Source organism: Anarhichas minor, unplaced genomic scaffold, assembly GCF_050575085.1.
Source record: "Anarhichas minor isolate MPS153535 unplaced genomic scaffold, ASM5057508v1 ptg000017l, whole genome shotgun sequence".
Classification (NCBI taxonomy): Eukaryota; Metazoa; Chordata; class Actinopteri; order Perciformes; family Anarhichadidae; genus Anarhichas; species Anarhichas minor.
In genome coordinates, this window is record NW_027466463.1 from 6,331,290 (window position 1) to 6,354,998 (window position 23,709).

General features: G+C 42.1%; 1 protein-coding gene, 1 long non-coding RNA gene and 1 other non-coding gene across 3 annotated transcripts; 1 reads left to right on the forward strand and 2 right to left on the reverse strand.

Moving 5' to 3' along the window:
- Positions 1–272: 272 nt before the first annotated feature.
- trnar-ucg (transfer RNA arginine (anticodon UCG)) lies at positions 273–345 on the reverse strand. The gene has a single exon. It is a non-coding gene; the product is annotated as a tRNA-Arg (tRNA).
- A 1,277-nt stretch (positions 346–1,622) lies between these two features.
- Positions 1,623–13,153, reverse strand: LOC142951929 (cerebellar degeneration-related protein 2-like). Its single transcript, XM_076093853.1, has 6 exons — positions 12,884–13,153; positions 7,103–7,215; positions 6,445–6,593; positions 6,188–6,352; positions 5,852–6,059; positions 1,623–5,503 (listed from the first exon to the last, which is right to left on the reverse strand). The coding sequence occupies exons 1-6, from the start codon at positions 12,960–12,962 to the stop codon at positions 4,745–4,747; spliced, it is 1,473 nt and encodes a 490-aa protein (XP_075949968.1). The 5' UTR covers positions 12,963–13,153; the 3' UTR covers positions 1,623–4,744.
- Positions 13,154–18,993: 5,840 nt separating this feature from the next.
- Positions 18,994–23,151, forward strand: LOC142951575 (uncharacterized). Its single transcript, XR_012954588.1, has 3 exons — positions 18,994–19,447; positions 22,019–22,216; positions 22,376–23,151. It is a non-coding gene; the product is annotated as an uncharacterized LOC142951575 (long non-coding RNA).
- Positions 23,152–23,709: the final 558 nt, after the last annotated feature.

Sequence of the window (23,709 nt, forward strand, 5' to 3'; positions counted from 1 at the left end):
TTACATTCGCTGGCTAGGTTAGCTACCTTGACTATAACGTTAGCTAACAAGAGTTGTTAACGCTATCTTAATGCATGTCGTTGATGGCAGTAGTGTTGGTAACAACAGTTGTTATTTTAATGCACGTTATGAATGATAACACTAGTCTAGTATACAATGTACGAGCCTCAAAACGTTTAGGTTCAACCTATTGGTTTGACTTTAACGTTAGCCACCAGATACAACCAAAGGATACAATCACATTAAAAAACTCTCGCCCTGAGAGTAAAAGACGACCACGAAGGGACTCGAACCCTCAATCTTCTGATCCGAAGTCAGACGCCTTATCCATTAGGCCACGCGGTCGGATTGACTGCTAACACCGGGTGTTTTGTAGAAATTCTTACAATAGGAAACATTCAGTTATGTTTTTACCCCTGCATACTTTGAAGATCGGATAAAGACATACATATAAACAGGGATAATTAAATTAAAAAAAATTGATAAATGCTGAAATTAATGCAAAAATTAATAAAAGTTTGTATTAAACAAGACATAAATAAATATTGTAGAATTATTTCTACATTTTTTTTCCACCTACATTCATTTATATACTTCTGTGATTGTACGGTAATAAGGTAGGAAATACCTACTAACCTCATCCCATATTTATTTCAACATTTGATTCTGTATTTATAGATATTTTGTGTGCATTTATTAGTATGTCATCGTCCTCCATGGTGAAGGTAACAGTTTCCTTACGTGTTGATTGTAGAAACAACTTGCTCTCAGGACCATCAGACTGATTGACCTGAAGGTGATCAGTGTCACAGCATTTGTCATGTTTGGTAGCTTTATTGCAGTATTGTATGCAATTCTCAAAAACAAGTTTTTCTTTATTTTTTCATTTAACTCATGTCATATATTTATTTTTTTGTGCTTTCAGAGATAATATTCTAACATGTAATGCTCTTATTTAATAATAAAGTCTACTAACGTGGACGTCCTGTACTTTATATGTGTGAGATTCATCCAATTGTTGGGGCTGCAATAATAAATAGTTTGACGTATAAATCAAGAGACAAGCACTGATGAAGCCTGAACATATACAGTGAGTTGGCTCGTCTGAAGTGCCTCAAGAACTTTAGGCAAGGTGGTTTATTTAGTGTCACAGCACCTTTCAAACACAGCTGCAATTCAAGGTTTTATGGCAAGTAAATGCATCACAACTGTTAATATATATCGAGCATCCAGCAGCAAAAGATAACTGTCGTCAGCGAGCCATCTGATATCAACCAGATACTGACTCAAACAGCTGGATCAGGTATCTGTCACGTTATGCCGATATAGTATTGATTATTTTAATGAATAACAATTCAGTAAATTTGTATCTATTATTATTTTTTTGTTTCACAAAGTTTGGAGAGCAATGCTTTAGTAACAAACCGTGTGAAAGACAATTCCAATCTCTTTATTCTCGCTGGATTAAAAGTAAAATATGGAAAATGTGCGTGCGAGTATGGCGGTCACTGCAGAAGGTGGATTCTAATCTAAATGAATTTGCTTAAACTAATTACATGTTGCTGGAAAAGCCGACGTTTTCTGAAGATGACCCCGAGTATCAGTATACATACAACACAGGATTCACTTAATGCTTTATTAACAGGGTAAAGTAGGTCTTAGTTCAGTAATGACCAGAGGAGGCTAAATTTTAATGCCAGTATCTTAAATAATAATGCACACAATATGAACTGGATAATAGAAGTAATGCCAATAAAACAGGTTTATTCTGACAATTTGTTAGTGACATTCACGTATAGGCACTGAAAAAGTAAAAAAAAACGAAATATATTTGTAAACATTCAAACGCAAATAAATACACAGGTACAATTTTATATTAGCTATCCTAAACATACAAAAGATGAGGCGTCAAACATGTTCAAGTGCAATCGGTAGGACGTTACAGTAAAGACACCTCAGGAGCCTTTCAGAGGCTCTGGTTTGGCCTTGTTTCGTCTCCGCTAACACACACTACTCCCTCCGTACGCGTGAATCTCTCTAAAAGACATGAGCGTTGACCTCAAATGCACTCCATACCAATAGTCCAATAATCAATAACCCTTTGTTTCATCGGGGGGGGGGGGGGGGAAGCAGGATTCGAGTACCAGGTTGCAGGCTTTCATACATCCTTCGCTCTTTTTAAACACATTAGCCACAAACAGGAGCGTAGGTCCCTCGGGTGTCGGCTGTGACACGTGTGAAAAGGTTTCGAGCTCGGCTATGTCTTCAACTTTGCTGAAGAGTCAGATATGAAATGAGCGAGCTGTAATCACATTCAATACAACAACAGGTTTACACATGGCAGGTTACCCAGAGAAAAAGGCATATGTACCGTATATTGTGAGAAAGGGTGCAATACGTTTGCAGGTTAGTTTAATAGTTTGGTGTTGGACACAGTCCTTGTTTGAAGCCTTTTACTGGTTGCAGTTCTGCTGTACAGTCGGTCTGTCTAGCTATAACTAAAGGGAACATATTCTAATAGAAATATCTAAAAAAGCTCCTAAGAATTATAATTCCGCCACTGGACCATTTTCTCTGAAAAAGGGTCCACATCTTTTTCCATCCCAATGACAACCAACTGTTCCCTCCCCCCAAATAACAAAAATGCTTACACTGCATATGATGCACGACCTTAAAGATTTGTATATTCTGTATGACGAGTGTCCGTAATGCATAGTGAAAATAACAATCTGCAGAGATTGTCCTTTGCAAGACAGCAGCGTTTTAGCATTTAGTGTCTTACACATTCAAAACAACAACCGGTACAATTGGTTCTAAACTATATTCTATACTGTGGATATCACTCACTATTATTAATAAACAATGCTTCTTGTATCTCACAGAACTATGATACTGTTGGGCTCAGTTGAAGACAATCTTCAGCACTCAGTGACTTTAACACATAGATGGGGAAGGTATGCATTTTAGAAATGTGAGCACTTTGAATGCAAGCACAAGTGGTAAAAGTAGTCCTCACTAGTAGGCCCGTCACGATGATTACATTATTGACTTATCGTACGACATATGGACATGACCTCAATATTTGTTGGAGTCATCGTATCGTACGATATACAGACATGCCATCGAGAATTTTTACGCAATCGAGTTATTGTACAATATATGGACAAGACCTTAGAAAAGAATATTTTTGGTGACCTCGATGTTGATCGTTGACGTGTGTACATGCGTGTTTGTTGACATAAGAATGTCACTAACATGTTAGCCAGCATGATGCCAGAATAAACTGCAGGGTTCCCTCCCGGTATAAGACTCGGACAATGCGCACAAAACGTTGCACATTGTTAACAGTGAGAGTCCATTTTATTTCATCGTTTTGGTCTTGTGGTTTTATTTGATTTTTGTTTTATTTATTTAGAATATATTGGTTTTTTTTGTCACATTCCAATTTAAATGACTGAAAATTCTAAATAATTAAGAGGTCATTGCTGTTTGAAAGGGTATACTTGCATTATTATGCTATTATATTACATCACTGGAATAGAACGTGTAATATAATGACGGCAATATATTGTCCTAGAAAAGTGATTATCGTGGCAAGCCTAAACACGAGTTCAACATAGTTGAACGTTTTGGGAAATATATTTATCTGCTTTCTTAATATCGACACCACTCTAGTGAGTTAGCTCGATATGAAGCCTCTGGTAACAGTCAGTTAGCTTGCTGAGCTAAAGACAGAAAACAGGGGTAACCAGCTAGCCTGGCTATGTTCAAAGCTAACAAGATCTGACTCTAAAGCTTCCTTATCACCACATCTTGTTAAGTTAATTTAAGTAAAAACATACTATACCCAAGCAAAACCACATGTCATTGTCAACAGAGCCGGGCTAGCTGTCTCCCCCCGTTTCCAGTCTTTATGCTAAGCTAGGATAACCGGCTGCTGGCTGTAGTTTTTTAATTCACCGTACGGACAGGAAGGTGGCATCAATGTTTGGAACAAACTGACAGGAAGAAAGCTAGTCCTCCAAAATCTCTAGATAAACGGGCGAGGCACACGACGAACCGGTGGTGAGGTCACACACAGAGACCAGTGCTAGACAGCGATGTCGTCCACACTAAAGGCGTCTTTAAATTTAAAGCACTGTCCACTTGTATAGTGACAAGCGACACGAGAGGAGAACTATTGGCACCTCGAGTTAAATATCCTTGAGACAGACAGCACTGTGGCCTGAGAGGATCCATCTTTGTCTTTCTAACTGTAACTATGCAAATGTTAGTAGAGTCCATTATAAGCAACGTAAAAGATACAGATTCATGTTAATATAATACTTAGATTTCATCAGAGAGAGTTACTTTGTGAAGCTTTGACATTTAGTGCACTTGTGAGGCTCATGAGAGGCATACTGCTATTACTGTGTTATTATTGTGGTAGATGGCGACAGTAGTCAGGCACTGAAACCAGTAGGAACGCTGAGTAAGAGAGTATGAACTCAATCTAGTGCTGAACTAAATGTCATTCAAGTTTCATATAAGTAGGACTGAATTCTGCAAAGCTTTTCGAATTGATCACATGCAAATCAGATTCTGGTGTACGGTTGGACGGCGACGCGTGCTCCAACTGAACTGAGCTGTACTCGAGCTAGCACCCTCTGTAAGACTGTTTACACCCAGCCCCTGTTCACAACCTCCAGCACTTAACACTGAGATAACGCGTTATCGTCCTCTACGGAGCCAACCAGTGGACCATTTACTGTTTACTAGACTTGCCAGATTTGCTGGCCTTAGCAGCTTTGGTAGCTTTGATGTCCATCTTGGTCTTCTGGATACGAGAGAAGATCTCTTTAAAAAGCGCTTTGTACTCTGGAGTGCTCTGTCCCAGCCTCTTGTCCACCGCCTCCACCTGCTTGCTGATGCTCTCGATGGCCTCGGGGGTGGAGGGCGACTGGGTGGGGGTAGGCGGAGGTGCCGGGGTGGGGCCCATGGCGCAGTCTTTCATGGACGGGTCTCGGGAGACGGGCCTGGAGGTCTGGACGCCGGCGTGACACAGGTTCTCCTCGTGGCGGCGACACTTCCCCAGCAACTCCTCGTACTTCTCCAGCAAGGCGTGGTACTGCTCGTCCACCTCCCGGAGGATGGACATCCCCCTCTTCCTCACGCTGTTGGCGTGGAGGGCGTAGCTGCCCCTCCGGCGGCCGGAGGCGTCGCGGGCCACGATGGCGTTGAGCGCCGTGTCGCTGCAGCTCTTCCTCACCGGGCTGGACTCTGGGAGAGCCTCCCCTCCGATGCCGCAGCCGCCTTCGGCCGCCTCCCTCACGCCCCCTCCCGTCTCCCCGACCTCGACCTCCAGGAAAGTGTCGGTCTCCGGAGTGCTGTTGAGGACCGTCTGGGTCAGGGCCACGCCGTCGTCCTCGCTGCTCAGCAGGTAAGTCCGAGCGCGGCGCAGCTGCTGCAGCTCCTGTAGCTCCACCTCCAGCTCCCGTACCCGCACCTGGCAGCTCTCAGCATCCTGAAAGCAAAGACGATCAAAACATTGTCGCTTAATATAATTATCTGATAAAAAAAATGTATCTGTATATTCTTCAAGGGTGTATTATACATTAGGGGTGACACCAAAAAGTAAGTAATTGATGACTCTTCCCCAGTTGATTATCTACATGAAGACAATTGTTTTTTGAATTACAAGTTTTCAGAAATGTTAGGTTTAATTATGCCAATGAGGTCTAATGTTAACTTTTGGTGAATTTAGGAGAAATCTAGAGAAATGGACAAAGTAGAAAAATAAACACCGTAATGAGTATTTTGGATGTTTTCTCTCCAGTCTGATAACAGCCCAAAAATCTCAAAATGTGCCCACCTGCACCCGTGTCTGCAGGCGGGAGAACTCTCCGACGAGGAGGTTGCACTCCCTCTCCACCCCCTCCCTACGACCCCTCTCGGTCCGGGCGGCCGCTCTCAGGGCCGACACCGCCTCCCTCAGATGCTGGTTCTCCTCTTCGAACGGTGGACGCTTCACATCCACGGTGAAGCTCTCGGCCCTGCCCACCACAAACTCGTCCTCATACCTGACAAAAACAAAACGACAGATCACAGGCAGTGTTTTTTCCATTGTTGTGAAGATGACTTGCCACCTGCTCTTCTTTTTTTTTTTCCTTTAAAAAAAAACAACAAAAGACAAGGAAATGACAAGTACCTGGGTGCCGTGCAAAGCTCCTTCAGGCAAGGGAAGGAGTGGATGGTCTTGCGTCGCTCCCTCTTCTCCCTCCTGACTCGGAGCTGCTCCATGGAGCGTAGCTGCTCCACCTGGCCCGAGAGAGAATCCACCTGGTTCTGCAAATTATCGATGGTCCCTGTTAACCTGGTCCAGGAGGAAGAGAAGGTGTTAAAAAGGGTACGAGAGGGAGGAGGGTGAAGGAGCGGAGGGCAAGAAAAACCTGCAGTCCCACTCACGTCTCTATCTTTTGTTGTGAGCCCCGGCTGTCCATCACCAGTGTGTGGTTGGTGCGCTCCAGCTCTCTGGCGGTCCCGTCCAGCTGCTCGTACACTTTGGCGTGCTGCTCGTTCATGTCCCGAAGAACCTCCAGCTGCTTGGACAGGTACTACGGGACAGACAAGTTGACGAGTGCTTGTTAACACAAACACATTTCCCTCATATCCATACACAGGAAGGACAACCTTAGAAGTCCAGGTCTCAGTTAACTGCCGTTTCAAAAGAAACTTTAAACTTCAACATTTTCAAAGTTGTAATTTGTCTTAATATAACCAAATCATGTGCACCTCCACATAAAACTACATTCAAATTGAGAAAATATGACGATAGATATGAAATACGGTAACTCACTGTCTTCAAAGGAACATTCCCAAATATCTTTTCTATTTTTTCCGAAGGGCTTGGGAAAATAACACTAAACATGTGTACTGCGTCCAAAGTTTGAATGTTAGGATTTGTATACATAAGGCACTTCACTTGAAAGCTACAGAATGAGGAAAAACTAAAATAATAACAATGGACCCACCCTTTAACTGTACTTTATCTATGAATTCACTTCATGGCTCAGGTTAATGAGTGAGATAAATAGAACTCTTGACAGCGATCCATCTTTCGTACCTCGATCTCTTGCACTTGCTCTTCATTAGTGATGTACATCTGCTGCAGGGAATCCTCCAGCTCTTTGTTCCTCTCCAGCAGAGTCTTTCCCAGCTCCGCCGCTAAGTGGAGGTCTAGAAATCAGAATGAGATCGAGAAAGAGATGAACAAATAAGTGACGAGTGCAGACAGAGAGACCAGGATTTAGCGAGACGGATACAAAGAGCGAAAGTTGAGGATTAGGGAAAAGAAGGCTGAGGAAGAGGCTGGAGAGGAGGGATTGATGAAGACAATAGGATCATTTATAAGTGTGTGGAAGGAAATGGTGACAAAAAAAAAAGTAGGGGAAGGAGTGAGAGGACAAGAACGGGGAACCTAATCTCACAGAAGAAGATGGCCTGCAGCCGCACAATTTAGATCAGCCGCTGATTAATGGAGCGCGTTGTTCTATTTTAGGTGGAGGTTATAGCGGGGCCTGGAAAAGAATGATTAAAGGCTCCATCACATGGTCTCAGTCTGCAGTGGACCAGTTCAAATATATACGGAGAGCAGAGCGCCATGTCTCCCTGCGGGTCCTCTGCTCTCCGATGACTGAATATGAAGGTCAGAGATCGATTATTTGAAGAGACACCTCTGAGATTAGGACAGAAATAGAGGCTGTCAAATTTATATTTAAAGTATTGAATAATAGTGCGTTGTTAAAAACACCAGCCATTGTTTTTACCTTATTGCGCCTCACTCTACCATTTGTATTTGTGTTTGCAGACCGTTAAAGCAACACGAGTCATGGCCATCGTTCTTCATTCTGACTGTGCTCTGACTCAGCGGTATTGATGGCCGACATCGCTGGGTCTGAGTCAGCGAGACGTGGTTTTATGGTAATTTAGAAATAATTTATGTAAATAAATGTATTGACTAAATTATAGACTGATATATTGTATTATCCCTCAAATCTCAATACTGGCCTTAGCTTTAAAAATCAATCAATCAGTCACGTCTATTTTTCATGTCTTGAAACCAAGCTTCGACCTGGCAGGCCTGTCCTCCCCTCCTTCAATTAGACTAATGAGTAGCAAGCTAGCATGCTGTTCCATATGGACTAATTAACACACTTCCCTCTGTGCTGATACCTGAATGAATTCCTGCGGGGCCCTAGCGTCAGCAGCTCTGGTCTGGATTTATCATAGTTTTATTTATTTTGTACCCAACTTCTCATAGATTGTTTCTTCTTTATGCATCTCATCTGTTTGTATCTCTATCATTAGATACACTACATGCACCAGGGAATACATACGCGTCTGACACTATAACCGGAAGAAACAAAAGGGACGTCAGGTATCGAAAACAAGTTTTTCCTCTGATCTTCTTCACCAGAAAGAGTTCACTCAGTGGCCACAGAGATGCCTCAGTTGTCATCCCGTGACCCAAGTAGCTAACTTTAACAGTAACAAATATGATGACCCTTCAAAATATGGATGTCAGGTCGTCGTACATGGTAAGATAGAGGAAGATACTGCATACAAAAAAGCTGGTGAGTGAGCCTTGAACTTGAAATGTTTCCGAGATGAAGATAAAACTTCTGAGGCAAATTTTCATTCAAATGACCATGTCAGTACTGCATCGACTACAGCTTAAAGCAGTTATAATATCTGCAATGTTAGTAAAGGATCTAATGAATTTGCATGATAGGTGTCACTCGTAGTGACAGAGAATTACCACCTCACTCACAGTTCCTCTCAGCTCTACAGAGGGTTGTAGCATCTTTTAGCTCGTTGTTTTGGTTTTAACTTATGTCAACTTAACATGGCAATATGTCAGTATCGCAAGTGGTGAAAACATCAATTAATGCAAGTTTTGTTTACTTGGTGTCTGGGATTGTATTTTTTTTTTCAGTAGAAAATCCTTAGACACACAGGAACAGGAAGTGATTTGTTTGCAATAAGCTGGGGAAGAATTGTGTAGTTAGCATAAGCGGTGCTAGCAACAATGGCTAACAGATACAGATATTGTTTTTTTCTTTTCTCTTATTATGTTTGTTGTGACTGACAGGGCAAGTTCCTCGTATGTGAAAACCTACATGGAGCCGTTTCATGACATAAATGACACTTGTGTATTCTGAAAATAAGTCAGCAGACCATGCAGTAACGTCATGGTCGGTATAATGTCCGTCTGGCCAGCATTCCTCTCATGAATACTAACATAAGAGTTATAGGAGAAGCAGCCACGGCTGAGGACCTCTGATAAGCTCTTCTGATCCTATCCAGCCTTGGGCCAGTTCTGACAAATCTAAAAGCAAAAGCCCACCAAGAAAACCAGACGACACGAACACCGTGTTACTGTCCACATCCAGCTGGCACAGAGGGAGCTCAGTGACAAGAGTGTAGCAGGAGAAGGAACACAAAGTGATCGTGGGAGAAGAGAGCCGATCGATATCACTCACTGCGCTAGCAAACGACTTATGGAGCCAGACAGCTGTCTGTTTGCTCCACACAGACACGAGGCCGGACCCAGACGCGCTCCGGCATCATCGCATCATGTATGACAAACATATTTCCCGCATGCTCCAGAGAGCCAGTTCCAACCACATGGGAGTGTGTTCATAGAAATCGGTTGCACTCTTCGCGCAATGAGTGCAAGACCAGATTTAAAATTCTTTAAATGCAACCAGCTACTGAAAACCCGTGGACACTGTGTGCACATGTGGACAATGGACATATCCGTTGATGTGCTGTATGATGGTGATCTCTTCCACAGGCAGTGTTGTTCTGGTAGGTGCGTATCTCCCATGAGATTTATTGGAATGTGGAAAACAAGACTTCTCCTTCTCCTCATGTCCTGTGTTGCAGACCAGACTTCTGAAAAAAGGTTCCAGAAACATCCAGTGGCCAGAAATGAATTATTTAGTGCGATGGCGGACTGCTTTTCTGTCCTTAAACTGCACTAATGTGTTATTTGCCAAAGCGGCAGAATTCTTGCAACATTTTTATGGTCAACACCGGAACCTTTGCTCTTTAATACTGCGTCCTTGGGTGGCGTAAACAACACGCCGTAACAAGAGCATTTAAATAGTCTTTCATCAGAGACTCCAGTCTCAGCTGGTAAGGGCCACGTATTTCCCTCTTGGACTTGGGCCAGTAGAGGCTCAGGCTAACACACAATGGGCCCAAGCAAAAGTGAGATGTCTGCACACTTCCTGTTTTCCTGCTGAAATGTGAGCTACATCGTTACCTCTCTTACATTCCACAGTGGGGGGGGGGGGCTAAATCTCCACACAAACAAAGTGCTTCAGTCTCAGATGACTTAAAGGAAGAGATGAACATATGAAGATATGTACGTATGAAGATGTAACGCTTTGATAGGTGAGCTTGATAAAGTGATCAATCTCATGTCGTAAAAAATTGAGAATGAATGCCCATCGCGACTTCCAAGATGAGTCCAAGATGACCTCTTCAAATGTCTGGTTTTTGTTCGACCAGAAGTCAAACACCTAGAAATATTTAAATTATAAATGACAGAGAAAAGAAGGGAAAAAAATAGGTTGTTTTAGTCTTAATCGACTCAGATTTCACAATCCGATTGGTGTTTTCTTTAATGACTTATTTCCGATTCAAGATTCAAGCTATAAAGTGGTGCTTTTGTGCGAGTCTTTGTGGAGAAACAGTCGGTTAAATCAAGTAATCGATTTGTCGACAAAATCGTACAAGTGTTAGTCGACTTAGTCGACGAGTAAAATAGTCGGCGATAATTTTTCTGTTGATCGACTAGTTGTTTCTGCTGCACAGTATTTGAAATAAAATGTTGAGGCTCTTCTCATTCGTCCACGTTTCCTCCATAAACCTCGAGCCTTTTTCTCTCACAGCACTGAGGTCAGACTGCTCAGCCTGCCAGCGACTCTGGAATGACAACAACTACAGTACTGTAACACAATGACAGTCTCTCACTCTCTCTCCCTGAAGGATTGGTGGCATCCTGAAATGTCGCACAACAACAAAACATGAGCTCTGCTCTGAGAGTTTTTTTTTTTTTTACACCAGCCATTTTGACCTTTATGAAAGTTTCTCCCGTCTACTGCCGTCTCTCTTTTACTCGCTCCTGCTCTGTGAAATAAAGACCAGTGGAGATCCATTTGTATCCTCGGGTCCAGTGATGTCAGACAAATAAAGTTGTCCAACAAATACATTATGTCATGATTGCAGCTACTTATATGTCTGTGTGTGTGCACATGGGATTATGAGCAGGTATAAATCACCGCATCAGCACCCTTTCATCTCCGGGAACGCACCGTTATAATTACTCGCCACGAGCACGAGTGATGGGGAGAGGAAGGGAGACAGGAAATGGAATGAGTGGTGCAGAGGACAGCGAGGAGTCTTTGTCTGTGATCAGACTCAAAAAAAAAACATTTCAAGGAGACATATCAGCATGAGAGGGATCCCAATCTTTTTTCTTGGTAATATATTTAATTTGATGGTAAATTGGCAGAGGAATGTGTTAACAGATGTTCAGTGCAATATACAAAGTGTTACCCCATCCAAAATGTACTTTCCAGTGTGTGACTGACTTTTATTAGTTCCCCTTAAGTGGAACATAAAAAGTCCTCGTCTATATGGAAATTGGTTGATATCAAGTCCATCTGGAATAAAAAAAGAGATTAAATGTTTTTTTTTTTTTAGTTATCAATACTGAAATAAAGTTGGAAACCTTTAAAGAGCATGGTCAGCTGATTGGTCCTCAGATATTTAAATATTAGGAGCATGAATGACCAAGATGCGTGTAGACCATAAATGCAGCCGTATAGCTGTTAACGCATACAGCAGGTGGCCTTATAATGGAAAGATCGAGCCGGGTAATTAGCTGGCTCTGAATTAGGTTAATTAGACAAAGACTGAACAGCGATCCCTCGGTGGGTTCCTTTTTTTGTCTTGACATTATAGTAAATTTAACATCAAAACAATCACTTTGGGGTCCAGAAAACTGTGATGAGCATTAAACGTAAACCAATCAATTAATGGACAGGTCAATCGACAATGAAAACAATAGTTAGTTGCAGTTCTAACTAGCACCGTATCAAATGATATGGAAGATGGTTACAGCTGTCTGTTTACTCATTGGTTCACAACAGATTCTGAGGTTGTTCCTTGCCTTGAGAAAAAACAAATCCTTATCTTACACCGCTTTAATATTACTGCTTATCTTGTGCATTCAGGCTTTACGTCAGCCTAAAATGATGAAATAATGAATACACGACAGAGTGTCTAAACCCGTTCGTAATAAATAGGCTATGTATTATGGAATTGTGACATGTCATACTAAAATATTGGGGGAAATGTCCACCAGAGCCCAAGGCGACATTCAAAAACCCAAACATAATCAATGCACAGTGACACAAAACAGATAAAGGCAGCAAAAAAGAATCCTCACAGCTTGATAAACAAATAATTGATGATAAAAATCATCCTTTTTGTGAATATAATGAATGAAGTAATGTTTAAACCCCCATTAGCTAGAGCCCTGATAACATTGTCATTGACACACTGTTTGATGCTGACAGCCATAGCAGGCCCTGTTTGGCATGCTGTCAATGCATTGTTATCAAAGAAGCCCGGCTTGCTCCTCAGAAACTACTTCAGCATTTCTCTGGTTGCGTTGAAATGGAGGAAGGACTTGTAAAAGACGTCCCGGCCGTTTCTGTGCATCACAGAGAGCCTTTGTTACGTGGAGGCTAGCTAGCTAACCGGCCGGTCGGCAGCAGTTGACAGAGAAGATGCTGCGGGCAGACAGATAGGATGGTGTCTATCTTACCCTGCTCCAGGTCCTGTTGGTCGTACCACGGCTCTTCCTCTTCGGTCACGAATTCCTCCATTCCCCCTGAGTTTAGCATGGGTGACCCCCCTTCTCCTCCAGAAACAAGCCGCTCCGGCTCCTCCAGGTGCGCTCCTTCAATCTCGGAGCTGCGCACGAGCGTCTTCGTTCAGCCAGGGAGTGATGTGTTGTGGCTCTGCGTGTTTCCTCTCTCCCTCCGTCTGCTCCTCTGTGTTTCCTCTGTCACTCCCACCTATCTCCCTCTCATCCCCCCACCGGCCCATCCCGGTCCTCACACCCGTCGTCGTTGCTCCTGCTGCTGCTGCAGAGGATCCTACAGACGTGGCAGCGATGTTGCAACGGCACTTCCTCTCTCCCTGTTATCAGAAGCACACTCGCGATGCCTTCACGTGCTGCTCGCGAGCTGCAAGTTTTTTGCTTTGTTTCCATTCTACTAGTTTTCTGTCAAGCGCGCCCTCTAGATTACTCCATGTAAAGACGGCATGACACCATTAATTTAGACCCACTAATTATAAAGACGCACATGTTTAAATCTAACCAAACACTATATCAACGAGTCTTACATTTCTGACTGCATTTAAACGTTACATCACCTCACACATCTGACTTGGAGCCAGAGGTGGAAGAAGTACTATTATACCTTCTTTACTTAAGTAAACGTAGCAATATTACAGTATGACAAGTAAAAGTATTGCATTCAAAATCTTACTTCAGTAAAAGTACAAAAGTATGAGCAAAATATAATACTACTACCAAAAGTAAAAGTACTCGTTGTGCAGAATTTCAGAATGTTTTTTGTTGGATTATAATTAGTGATGCATTGTGTTCATTTCTTCAGTGTTTCAGCTGGTAAAGGCTAATTTTAATTACTTTATATACTGCAAATGCAGTGGAATAGAAAGTACAATATTTGCTTCTGATATAGTGCAGTAAAAGTATAAAGTAGCATAAAATGGTAGCATAAAAGGTACATGTACCTCAAAATTGTACTTACTTAAGAGGAAATGTACTAGTTACATTCCACCACTGCTTGGAGCCGGGATTCAGTGAGGCCGGAAAAAGTGTGCCTATGAATATGTACAGTTTAATCTATCTAACTATGCTTAATCCAAAGTGAAGCTATATAGTAGTAAGTATAACTAAAAGTAAATTTCTTTCAGATAGGGGGGCCTTACCCCATCAAACACAACCGCCAGTGTTCATGAGTTGTGTTTCTGTCTATATAAAAAAGAAAATTAATAAAAGAAATTAACACAGGTTGTGTAATTAATACAAGACATGGCCTGATAGTGTACACATTTTTCTGTCCCAGTGATGCGGGGTAGCCCCATAGTGGGGGTGGTGATGGTTTGTGGGGGTAGATGGGTGGATGTGCTACAGCTGAGACTATTCTTTAAACCACTACCCTTCAGTTCATTGTGCAGGTTATTTGTCTGTGAGTGCTTCCGAAGGGAATGAGCATTTGTAACATTACATTTCTAACAATAGGTTAGTCTACCATCTTGTGTACAAGCTACTTTGCTTCTGCTTGAAGATCCTATGTAGTTTGAAATGCAGCTGCTTCAGGGTTGAATCTGAGGCAATCAGCTGTTGATGATAGGATGTTTTACATATACTTTTTTTTAAACTGAGGAATCTTTCAAATGTGTTCCCTTTGGAGTTACACTGATGTGACTCAGTTTGATGCTCTCTTTTCCTACATATCCGTGTCAAGCCAAGGTAAAAGTCTAGTGTTTGAAATGTAGTGTACAGATGTTATCATGCCGTCCCCAGCTGGAAGCTGCTTGTTATATGTTATTTACTCCACTAGAGGGCATGCTCCAGTCTCATACATGCCACAAAACAATGAGAGGCCCCTCTAAATGAAAACAACTTCCATCCAATGCTCCGTTTACATACCACAGGAATTAATTTTGTCCCCCCACAGCTCAATCCTATGCTTGCTAAATATGATTAACTACAAGCTTAATATAAATTTATTAGACAAGTGGAAGGAACTGCTCATCAGAATAGTCACGTACTCTGATCTCACATTTGGGATAAATTAAATTGAAATAAATGTAAATAACACATAGGCGTACCGCACTGTCCGCTCAAAACACTGAATTATTTCCCGCAGTGAAAGACATTTCTGTGCCGTACAGTTCTATGAAAGGTGAGTAATGAAATCTTCTTTAGCAAGTCAGCTAATTAGAAAAACAGGATTGGGATGGAGGGATGATAATACAGGAAGATCAGATTGTTGTCCAAACAAAAAAAGAGAGTGGAAGATATCATTGTTGTCCTAAATTATGAAAAATGTGTGTATATGTTCTTACATGTATGTGTATGAATCTTCCTTTGTGGTGGCATCATTACTGCATAATACATTTTAAATCCACTGACATTACTGACTCACATTTGTATATGGATATCTTCAGCCTGGATGCTGAAGCTGCAGATGTCAGTCAGAAAAGAACAGGTGTTTTTACTTTATCATTATTTTTACATCATGGCAGTCCGCTGCATCAGAGGGATTGTTGTCTGTGAGCCGACCAAGCCCCTCTGAGGATTGTGGCTGAATATTGATATACTGAAATAGTTTCCTTATCAATACCAGCTGTTGTTGTGATGACTGGAATGGGATATCTTTAGGCTGCAGCAATGGGGGGGAGAGGGGGTGTATATCTGACCTGCAGTGAATTCAGTTATTGGTACTCAACATGACATTTAACACACCATCAGCGACAGACATTTGCAAGAGTGACGTCGTCCTCCACAGTTGAATCATGTAGTTAACTAGCACACAGTTTACACAACATGGAGAAAAAAAACTGGTTTGACTCAAGGAGTTAAAGAAGACAGAGATTTGATTGAAAGCAGACATCTGCTCAGTATTCCAGAGCAGCTTTGTCCTACAGTTGAAAGCAGAGGAAAAAAATGTCCAGTTTAGCAATTCAAATGTGTGTTTTGTGTGATGAAAGCAGTGTGTGTTATACCCTCCATGCCTGTATTGTCAGCCTGACCGTGTGGGTTAATGGATGAGCTGTTTGCAGCTAATGGCACGGCTGTGGTGCATAATATGATATGAGGAATATGGGCTGTTGAAGACCATTAAAACCTGGACTACTGTTATCATAATCACACACACAAACACACACAATTCTCAGAACACTTCTCTTACTCACACTCAGGCCTTTCCTTCCTCTACCTCACATAGAAAACACATGCAAAAAAAATGTATGCTAGCAGTTGCGTAATCACACCGTCACGCAGTACAACAAACACACACACTGCTTCAATACGTTGCAACACAGGTGTTTTGTTTTCTATAAATCCATCTCTTTTATATTCTGACAGTTATATAGAAATACCAATTATCATTCCAGGTCACATCAAGGAGATCACTCATTCCATTCTTTTTGTCTCCATCCCACTCAGTATACTGCACATAAAATTAAACTGAGAGCAGAAAGCAGACTGAACGCTAATTGTTGGAGACTGGTTTCACAATGTTATTGAGACCCTCAAGAGTAAGGGGTTTGTGCACACTCTTTTTCGATATTTATATATATTTATATTTATTTATTTTTATAGCAAATGGCAGTTTTTCTGTAGAAAGTATGATCAGTGTCAGCATCTGTGTTTCTTTGTAGTCATTTTGTGTCTCTTTGTAGTCTGTTGGTATCTCGTTGTGGTTGTTTTGGTCTTGTTGTATTCTTTTTGTGTCTCTTTATCGTCATTGTTTTTTGTGGTCATTTTGAGTTTCTTTGAGTGAAATTTTGTGGCGGTGAAGGCCAGGGGGCCCCTTACACTTTGGGCCAATGGGCCTGTGCCATTAGGCCCACTCACCAATCCATTCATGGTCATCAGCATAGTAATGTGATGTCAGCAACAAGCAAAACAGCAGTGGAAAAAGAATTGAAGTGAATTTCACCACTATACATCCAATAGTTGTTATATTACTATATACAGTATATGCTTTCGTTTCCATGTCTTTTTTTTATCATGTCTTTTTATCATTTTAGTTTTTGTCATTTTGCACCAATAAAAATAAATAAATAAACAAACAAATAAATAAATAAAGCCAAATATTTGCTGGTTCCAGCCTCTCAATGTGAGTATTTTCTGTTTTACATTTTTGCAGGGAAAACTTATTTTAATCCTGTACAGTTGTGTAAATTGGGATGAAAATTAAAGACAATGTTAGTGCTCATGGCTCAATGAGGCTGTAAAGGGTGTAGAGGGCACTCTGTGTCTGACAGTGTCGGGGGTCACGGGGTTAAAGTGCTATCATGTTACACACTGATTCTGCCTAAAACAAAGCCTGAATGGAGACTCAACTGGTCTCCTCCATTCACAAGGCCTCCTCACATCCTATCACACGGGCGTCAATGATGCAAATCAGCCTATTGTTGCACACTGTGCTCCCTACTACTCATAAACCATTGACCCTTCCCATTAATGTCAATGACATCCCCACAACAAATCAGTCTTTTCTTCTACAGCATTTCGAATGGAGATGAGATGTGAATTTACATTGATGATGAGCTAATGAGTAACGACTTATGGCTGTAGGCTCAAGCTCATACATCCAAACTGCCACTGCTACAAAGGACAGTTATAACACTTACAGGGATGTCAAACGATGGTTTTGTATGAAGCTCATTCTTTAGCTGTAAGAAATTCTCTTCCGTCCAAAGATGAATGTGCTGATGAGTCAATGAGAAATGAGTGTGAAGAGCCCACACAGAGACAAGCAAAGATCCTCCAAAAAGAGATTAACTACAATTAATTACTTAATGACAATCAACTGATCAAATCAGGACATTTGTGACATGATAAGTGTAACGCGGAGGTTGTCGCTTGTAGGGACAAACCCGCAGAGAATTATTACCCAACTCTGGAGCTTCCCTCAGCGACTGGCTGGTGAACATAGTGAAGCATTTAGCAGCCAGATAATTCCCTCAGTAGTTGGTATGTAGACCAAAACCTACAGGAGAGATGATATAATGAACACTACATTAATGTTAATCCAGCTATTGTTAACATAACACATCTATCTATCTAAATATGTATCTCCTCGGGATGTCAAACGTCAATCCGAATCCGGCCCACTCGATGATTTTGCAAAGTATGGAAAATTAAATGCACTGCTATTCATATTTGTAATTTGGGGGGGTGCTGTCCTAATAAGAGTAGCAGGTAGATCCCACCTGCTTACAGTACGTACAGGCTACATGACACAATACTGGCTACTGTTCAAGCGGGAGCTGCCGGTGGAAAAAGTCTTTGTCAAAAAGGAGAAAAGAGGACAGAGTTTTAGGGCTGTATGAACTACATTACACTACAAGACCACATCTGGCCGAGACGCATAACTTTAGTCTTAACTTCACCTTTCAACAGCTTCCACTTTAACTCACTTCCATAACAGGAACTCTGCAGAGTGTTCTGGTGAATTTTTGGGAAATGAGTAATATCCATTTGTTGATGCATGGGATCAGCTTGGAAAGTCCAAATATCCTCTAATGCATGTGGACACCCACACAATTGACTGTCATCAAAGCGCACAGCAGAAAGGCCGCTATGACAGAAAACAAACAACTAAGAGAAAGGAGCAGCCTCATTGTTCTTTCCCTCATTCTTTGTGAGACCCTTAGCGAAATAGACCCCCCCCCCCCCCCCCCCCCCCCCCCACCCCCCCTCTGATTTAGATGCAGGACTTGCGATGGGGAAATCAGCGTTACCGTTACTGAACATGTCTGCTGTACAACTTCCCATGAGTGCACAGCTGAGGGAAACAACAGTGAGTCAGGAGCAAATGCAAACGTACTTGCTCCTGAAAAACAGTCAGCTGGCGGGAGACCAGATGGATGCACACCCACCCCCTACTCCTTTTAGAGGGAGCCTCGTCTCCACGGTGACTGAAGACAAAAAAAGGGGCCCTGGCACAGCTGGTCTTTGGCAAACCGAGAGAGAGAGAGAGAGAGAGAGAGAGAGAGAGAGAGAGAGAGAGAGGAGGAGGAGAAAAAAACAGTGAATGAGTGTTCAGATGTAAAGACTGGACAGAGGGTGAGGGGGAGTGGGGGACAGCGTAAGCAGCAGTGAACGGCTGTGTTTTGGAAGTTGTTTGGAGGGAGGCTGGGAGGAGAGAGAGGGAGGGTGAAAAGAGGAGGAGGAGAGGGAGGAGGTACACAAACTCCCTGAGAACAGGAGTCAGTGAGTGGGAGAAAGTGAACAGGCACCGCAGGAGGAGCAGTTGCAGTCCTACATACACGGCTGCTGATCTGCTGAGAGAGTCAGATTACCTCCAAACACCCAGTGCTGGTCTCTCGGTCTGAACTGGATCAGCGCTAATTAGATGAGGAGGAGGCTGAGACCAGCAGGCAAAGAAACTTCAGAAAAGAATAACAACGAATGAGAAGAGGGGGAGGGTGAAAACAAGAAGAAGAAGTAGTGGTCTGTGAAACATCGTGGGGACGGTTTTGTGTATAGAGCTGAGTTGGGTTCTCCATGCACAGAAGAGTTGACATGTGGAAACAGTGACGCTCATTCACTTCAGAGGTAAGAGGCTGTTTTATACTTCCATGTTGCTTGTCAATAAAGAGTCAGAGGTTGTTTTTTTTTGCATACAAAGGCAGTTGTAATTTTCAGCAAGTAAAATAAAACATCTAAGTAGGTGAATTAAAACCTAGAGAAGCTTGTTTCAGTGGCACACGCTTATTTACACCATCTTAAAGTTCAAGATTCAACACAAAGAAGTGATTGTCTTCTTCATTACAGTAAGAGTTCTGCAGCATGTTTTGGTCTCTACGTTCTCTGCTGATTGTGAAACTTGGTGTGGGAGTGCAGTAAAAAAGGACAAAGACCAGAGGAGATGATGGCAGAGCAGAGAGGGTCAGCAGCACAGGTCAGACATTCTTCAGGCTAACTCTGAACAGGGGTTCAGATTTTCACAATCAGCATGAGAGGCTTCCAGAAAACCAAACAAGAATGTACACACCCGTGAACAAATACACAGCTATGTGTATGCATATATAGTTATTTTAATGCACTTTTGAGGAAACATTGGGATGTGATTTCTGGAAATCAAATTGAGCTCCAATAACGGTTTATCCAGTGGGTACAGTATTTCTGCACTGCGTAGGTCATGTCAGGAAATTTAGTTCTTCCTGTAAGAGCTGCAGACTCTTTCATCGACAAAAATGGTGACAGTGTGCCAACCACAAAAAACAACAACCAGAAAAAACCCTCTGAAATCAATGAAAGGAAGCAGTCTGGTGTCTGGTAACAGACATAGCCGACACTTCCTGAACAAATTGATAACGTCTAGATTCATTTAAATTAATTAAAATAATAAGTATTTCCGTTTAATAACAGTGTGTTTAACAAAAATAAATTAAGAGTACATAAATACAACATGACGATTATGTTGTTTGCATGTGCTGTATGTGTCTACATCTAGTCTGTTGATTTATGTCAGGCTACTGTTACTCTCCTGCTCATATAGTGAGAAAGTAGTACTGCAGTAGCCTATCGTGTAGTGTAGTATAGTACAGAATTACTACAGGCTACATTAGCTAAACTAGCTAAGCCTTGTGAAAGTACTCCATCCTATTGATATGTTGCCTAGCAACGCCAGGAATTCCGAGGTCCAGTAACTAACGTTATATTTCCTGATATTTAAAAAAGAAACTGTTAATTAGGCAAACGACTGATACTTTTTAAATTTAATTACATATGTGTCCAGCGGTATAATAGCCGTTTTGCTTCGGGCGAACAAGACGTAGCGTTAATGTTAACTTTATTTTAACTTTAAGGTCATATCAAGCTAGAGGTTAGCCTCAGCTAACACTCATTTGACAGACCCCCTTCTTGGTAAGTTAGTTTGCTCTTCCACAACATAACGTTGGTTAAATGAGGCACTAACGTTAGCTAGCATAAATACAATCACGATAACAAACTCCTGCTAGCTTAGCGTTAGTTAATAGTGACATACTTACAATACTTACATTGATTCTGGTCGAGTTCACTCAACTGGGTTTGTTTAAGGTGCCTTTCAATCACATATTAAATATACTTAATTGGTCATTTTGGTATTATAGTGATTTTGATACATTAATAGAGGATGGATATGCTCTTACTAAAACAGTATATAGTTTATATTCACAAACAAACTGTCGGTTACCGCTGCCATTCCCTAAAGATGTATCAGAAGTCAGGGTGGACTATCTGTGTTTTTTAGGTACTGCAGGTTCTATGGAAACGTTGTAAAACAATCAGCCTAAAAAGGCCTAAAATGAGGCATTATATGCTCTTTGTGTGTTATGCAGTTTTCCGGCCAGTCTGGAAACTTGAAACACTTTTACCATCTTCACTTCTTCTGTAGGCCAGTAGAGTATAACGTAGTACAGTGTGCATTGTAGAGTGCACCGTGTTGGTATGACCATTACTACTTCATTTGAAGTTAAAGGTAATATGTAAAAACGATATAAAAAAATAAATATAAAAGACAGTCACAATGCATGAAACGCTTAACTTATTTGACAAACCAGTCCCTGTGTCCATTCAGCTCAAAGTTGACCCTCTGATGACTGGATGTCTTCAAGGTCCTGTTGCCATTTTCACAGCCCTGTGATATATCTCGTATCTGGTGCGCTGCAGCCTGTCTAGCATCCGCCTTTGGGATCTCACCCACACACAGCTGCTCCACTGATGATGACAGGCCTGAGTCTTGAAATGCCAGGCCTGAAATAGCCTTCCCTGCATATAATTACACTGAACATGCAGGACGGTGACTCCCGTGTGTGGATACAAATGTAACCAAGCTGGAGCAGGGAATCACACACACTGTAGGCACATGGTGTAGCCACACACACACACACCTCTGTCCCACCTACCTAAGGTAATCAGTAGGCTAATTAGGGGTGCTGATATATAATGAGGGGGTACTCACAAAAGCACATAGAGTATTTGGGGATGAAGGACTATGTGCTTACCAGGCTTGAGGGGTAATTGCTGGGTGGAAGGATAAAATTGCAGGAGCGAAGGGTGGAGCTGTGGATGAAAATAACATCTTCATTTCTACATTCGGACCATCTTTTCTCAAGCAAGTGGGCTCTCTGTGTCTTTCAGGTGCGGCTGTGCGAGTTCTGTGAAGACCTGAGGCTTTTTGTCATATCTGCGCGTGGGACCTGCATCTGGGAGTCAGCATGGCGGAGGTGAAAGAGGAGGTGCTGGATATTCTTCAGAAGGTGTGGATCAAGCTGCAGGGGCTCCCACAGGCCAGTTATCTGGAGCTGGGGGCCTTCCTTGTGATCATCCTGTTTGTTGGTGAGATTTTGTCTAATTAGCTAAAGTATATGACAAAGATGCATTCACTAATGTTCAATGAAAGAAGCTAAAAGAGGGTCATTTGATGTTTCTCTGTGGGTTCGTCACTACAGGTGACCCCCCCTTTTCACATTACATTACTCCTGTCTCCCCTCTCAGCCACGTTCCTGTTCTTGATCGTGTTGTCCTGCGCCCAATGCTTCTGCTGTGGAAAGCCAAAACACCCTGCCACCAGAGTACAGCCTGTCTGAGGAGGAGACAGAGAGCGGACTCCCCAAGTAAATTCAACCTCCATCCTTTTCCCCATCCTTCGTGTAACCATCCCATGCACACAGTTACGAAACGGGGAATGCTCTTTTACAGAGTCGTTGAATTTCTTGGAGGAGGAGGACGGGGGGACATGATGTTTCCAGCAACCCGGGATAAAGACTTGGATCCTCATCCAGAGAGCCATGCCACTATAAATCAGCAGATTCATCTCAGACCAGGACAATGAAATACTGTGTGGCGGCCTTTTCCCAACAATAAAAAAACTTTACAGTGGACCAGTGGATTGAGAGGATACAGGGAGAGAGCTGAGTTGGGTCTCCGTTATTAAAAATGGACCAGTTTGCTGTCCTGTTTATATTCAAGGGAATTGAAAAACATGCACAGACATTCCAACTTGTGTAGTATAGAAACTTGCCAGTGAAAAAAAGACAGAGCGCCCTCTGGTGGCCAAGTGAAGGGCTTCTATTTTTTTCCTCAACGTGCCAATTGAAAATATGACCCGTTCATTGTTTGACATACAACCATTACAGATGTCTTCTTGTTATATGACATAGTTGTTGTGTTTTTTTTGTGTGTTTTTATTAACGGAGGCATTGCAATATTGCATTTGTGGATGCAACTGAAATGTAAAAAATGTTCAATATATATTAAAAAAACAAATATAATACGGACTAGTTTCTTATTACACGATCAAATGTAAAGATTGAACTATCTAAGCATGGTTTGATCCCCCATCTAAACCCTGTATGACTTTATTCCAATAACTGCTTCTCCTTTGCTTCAAGATAAGCGTTGCTCTAAATCCCACCAGTAAAACACTGCACTTCTGTGTGCATACCTTATCACCAGTCAATATTTTCAGTAAACATTAACCAGAAGCTGCTGCTTTTACTTTGCCCTGCCCACACAAAGGCACTGAAGGTGTCAGCAGAGTCGGAGCCATTGGAGTTTCACAGAATGCCTCCGCGGTGCACAAACTGGTAGTAAACTAATGTTTGGGACAGTTCCAGGGATGCCAGTGGATCGGAGCCGTAGCTGAAACCACCTGTTCTCACACACAGTATATTCAGCCACTGTTAGGAGTCACCGAGCCGTGAGAGGACCACTTAGCGGGACATGGCCGTGGAGAGGTGAGTTCCTGAACAGGAACGTGTTGGGTGACAATGGTGTTTACCTTCAGCAGATTTCTGTGGAGCATGCCGATCAAAACATGTCAGCTTTTG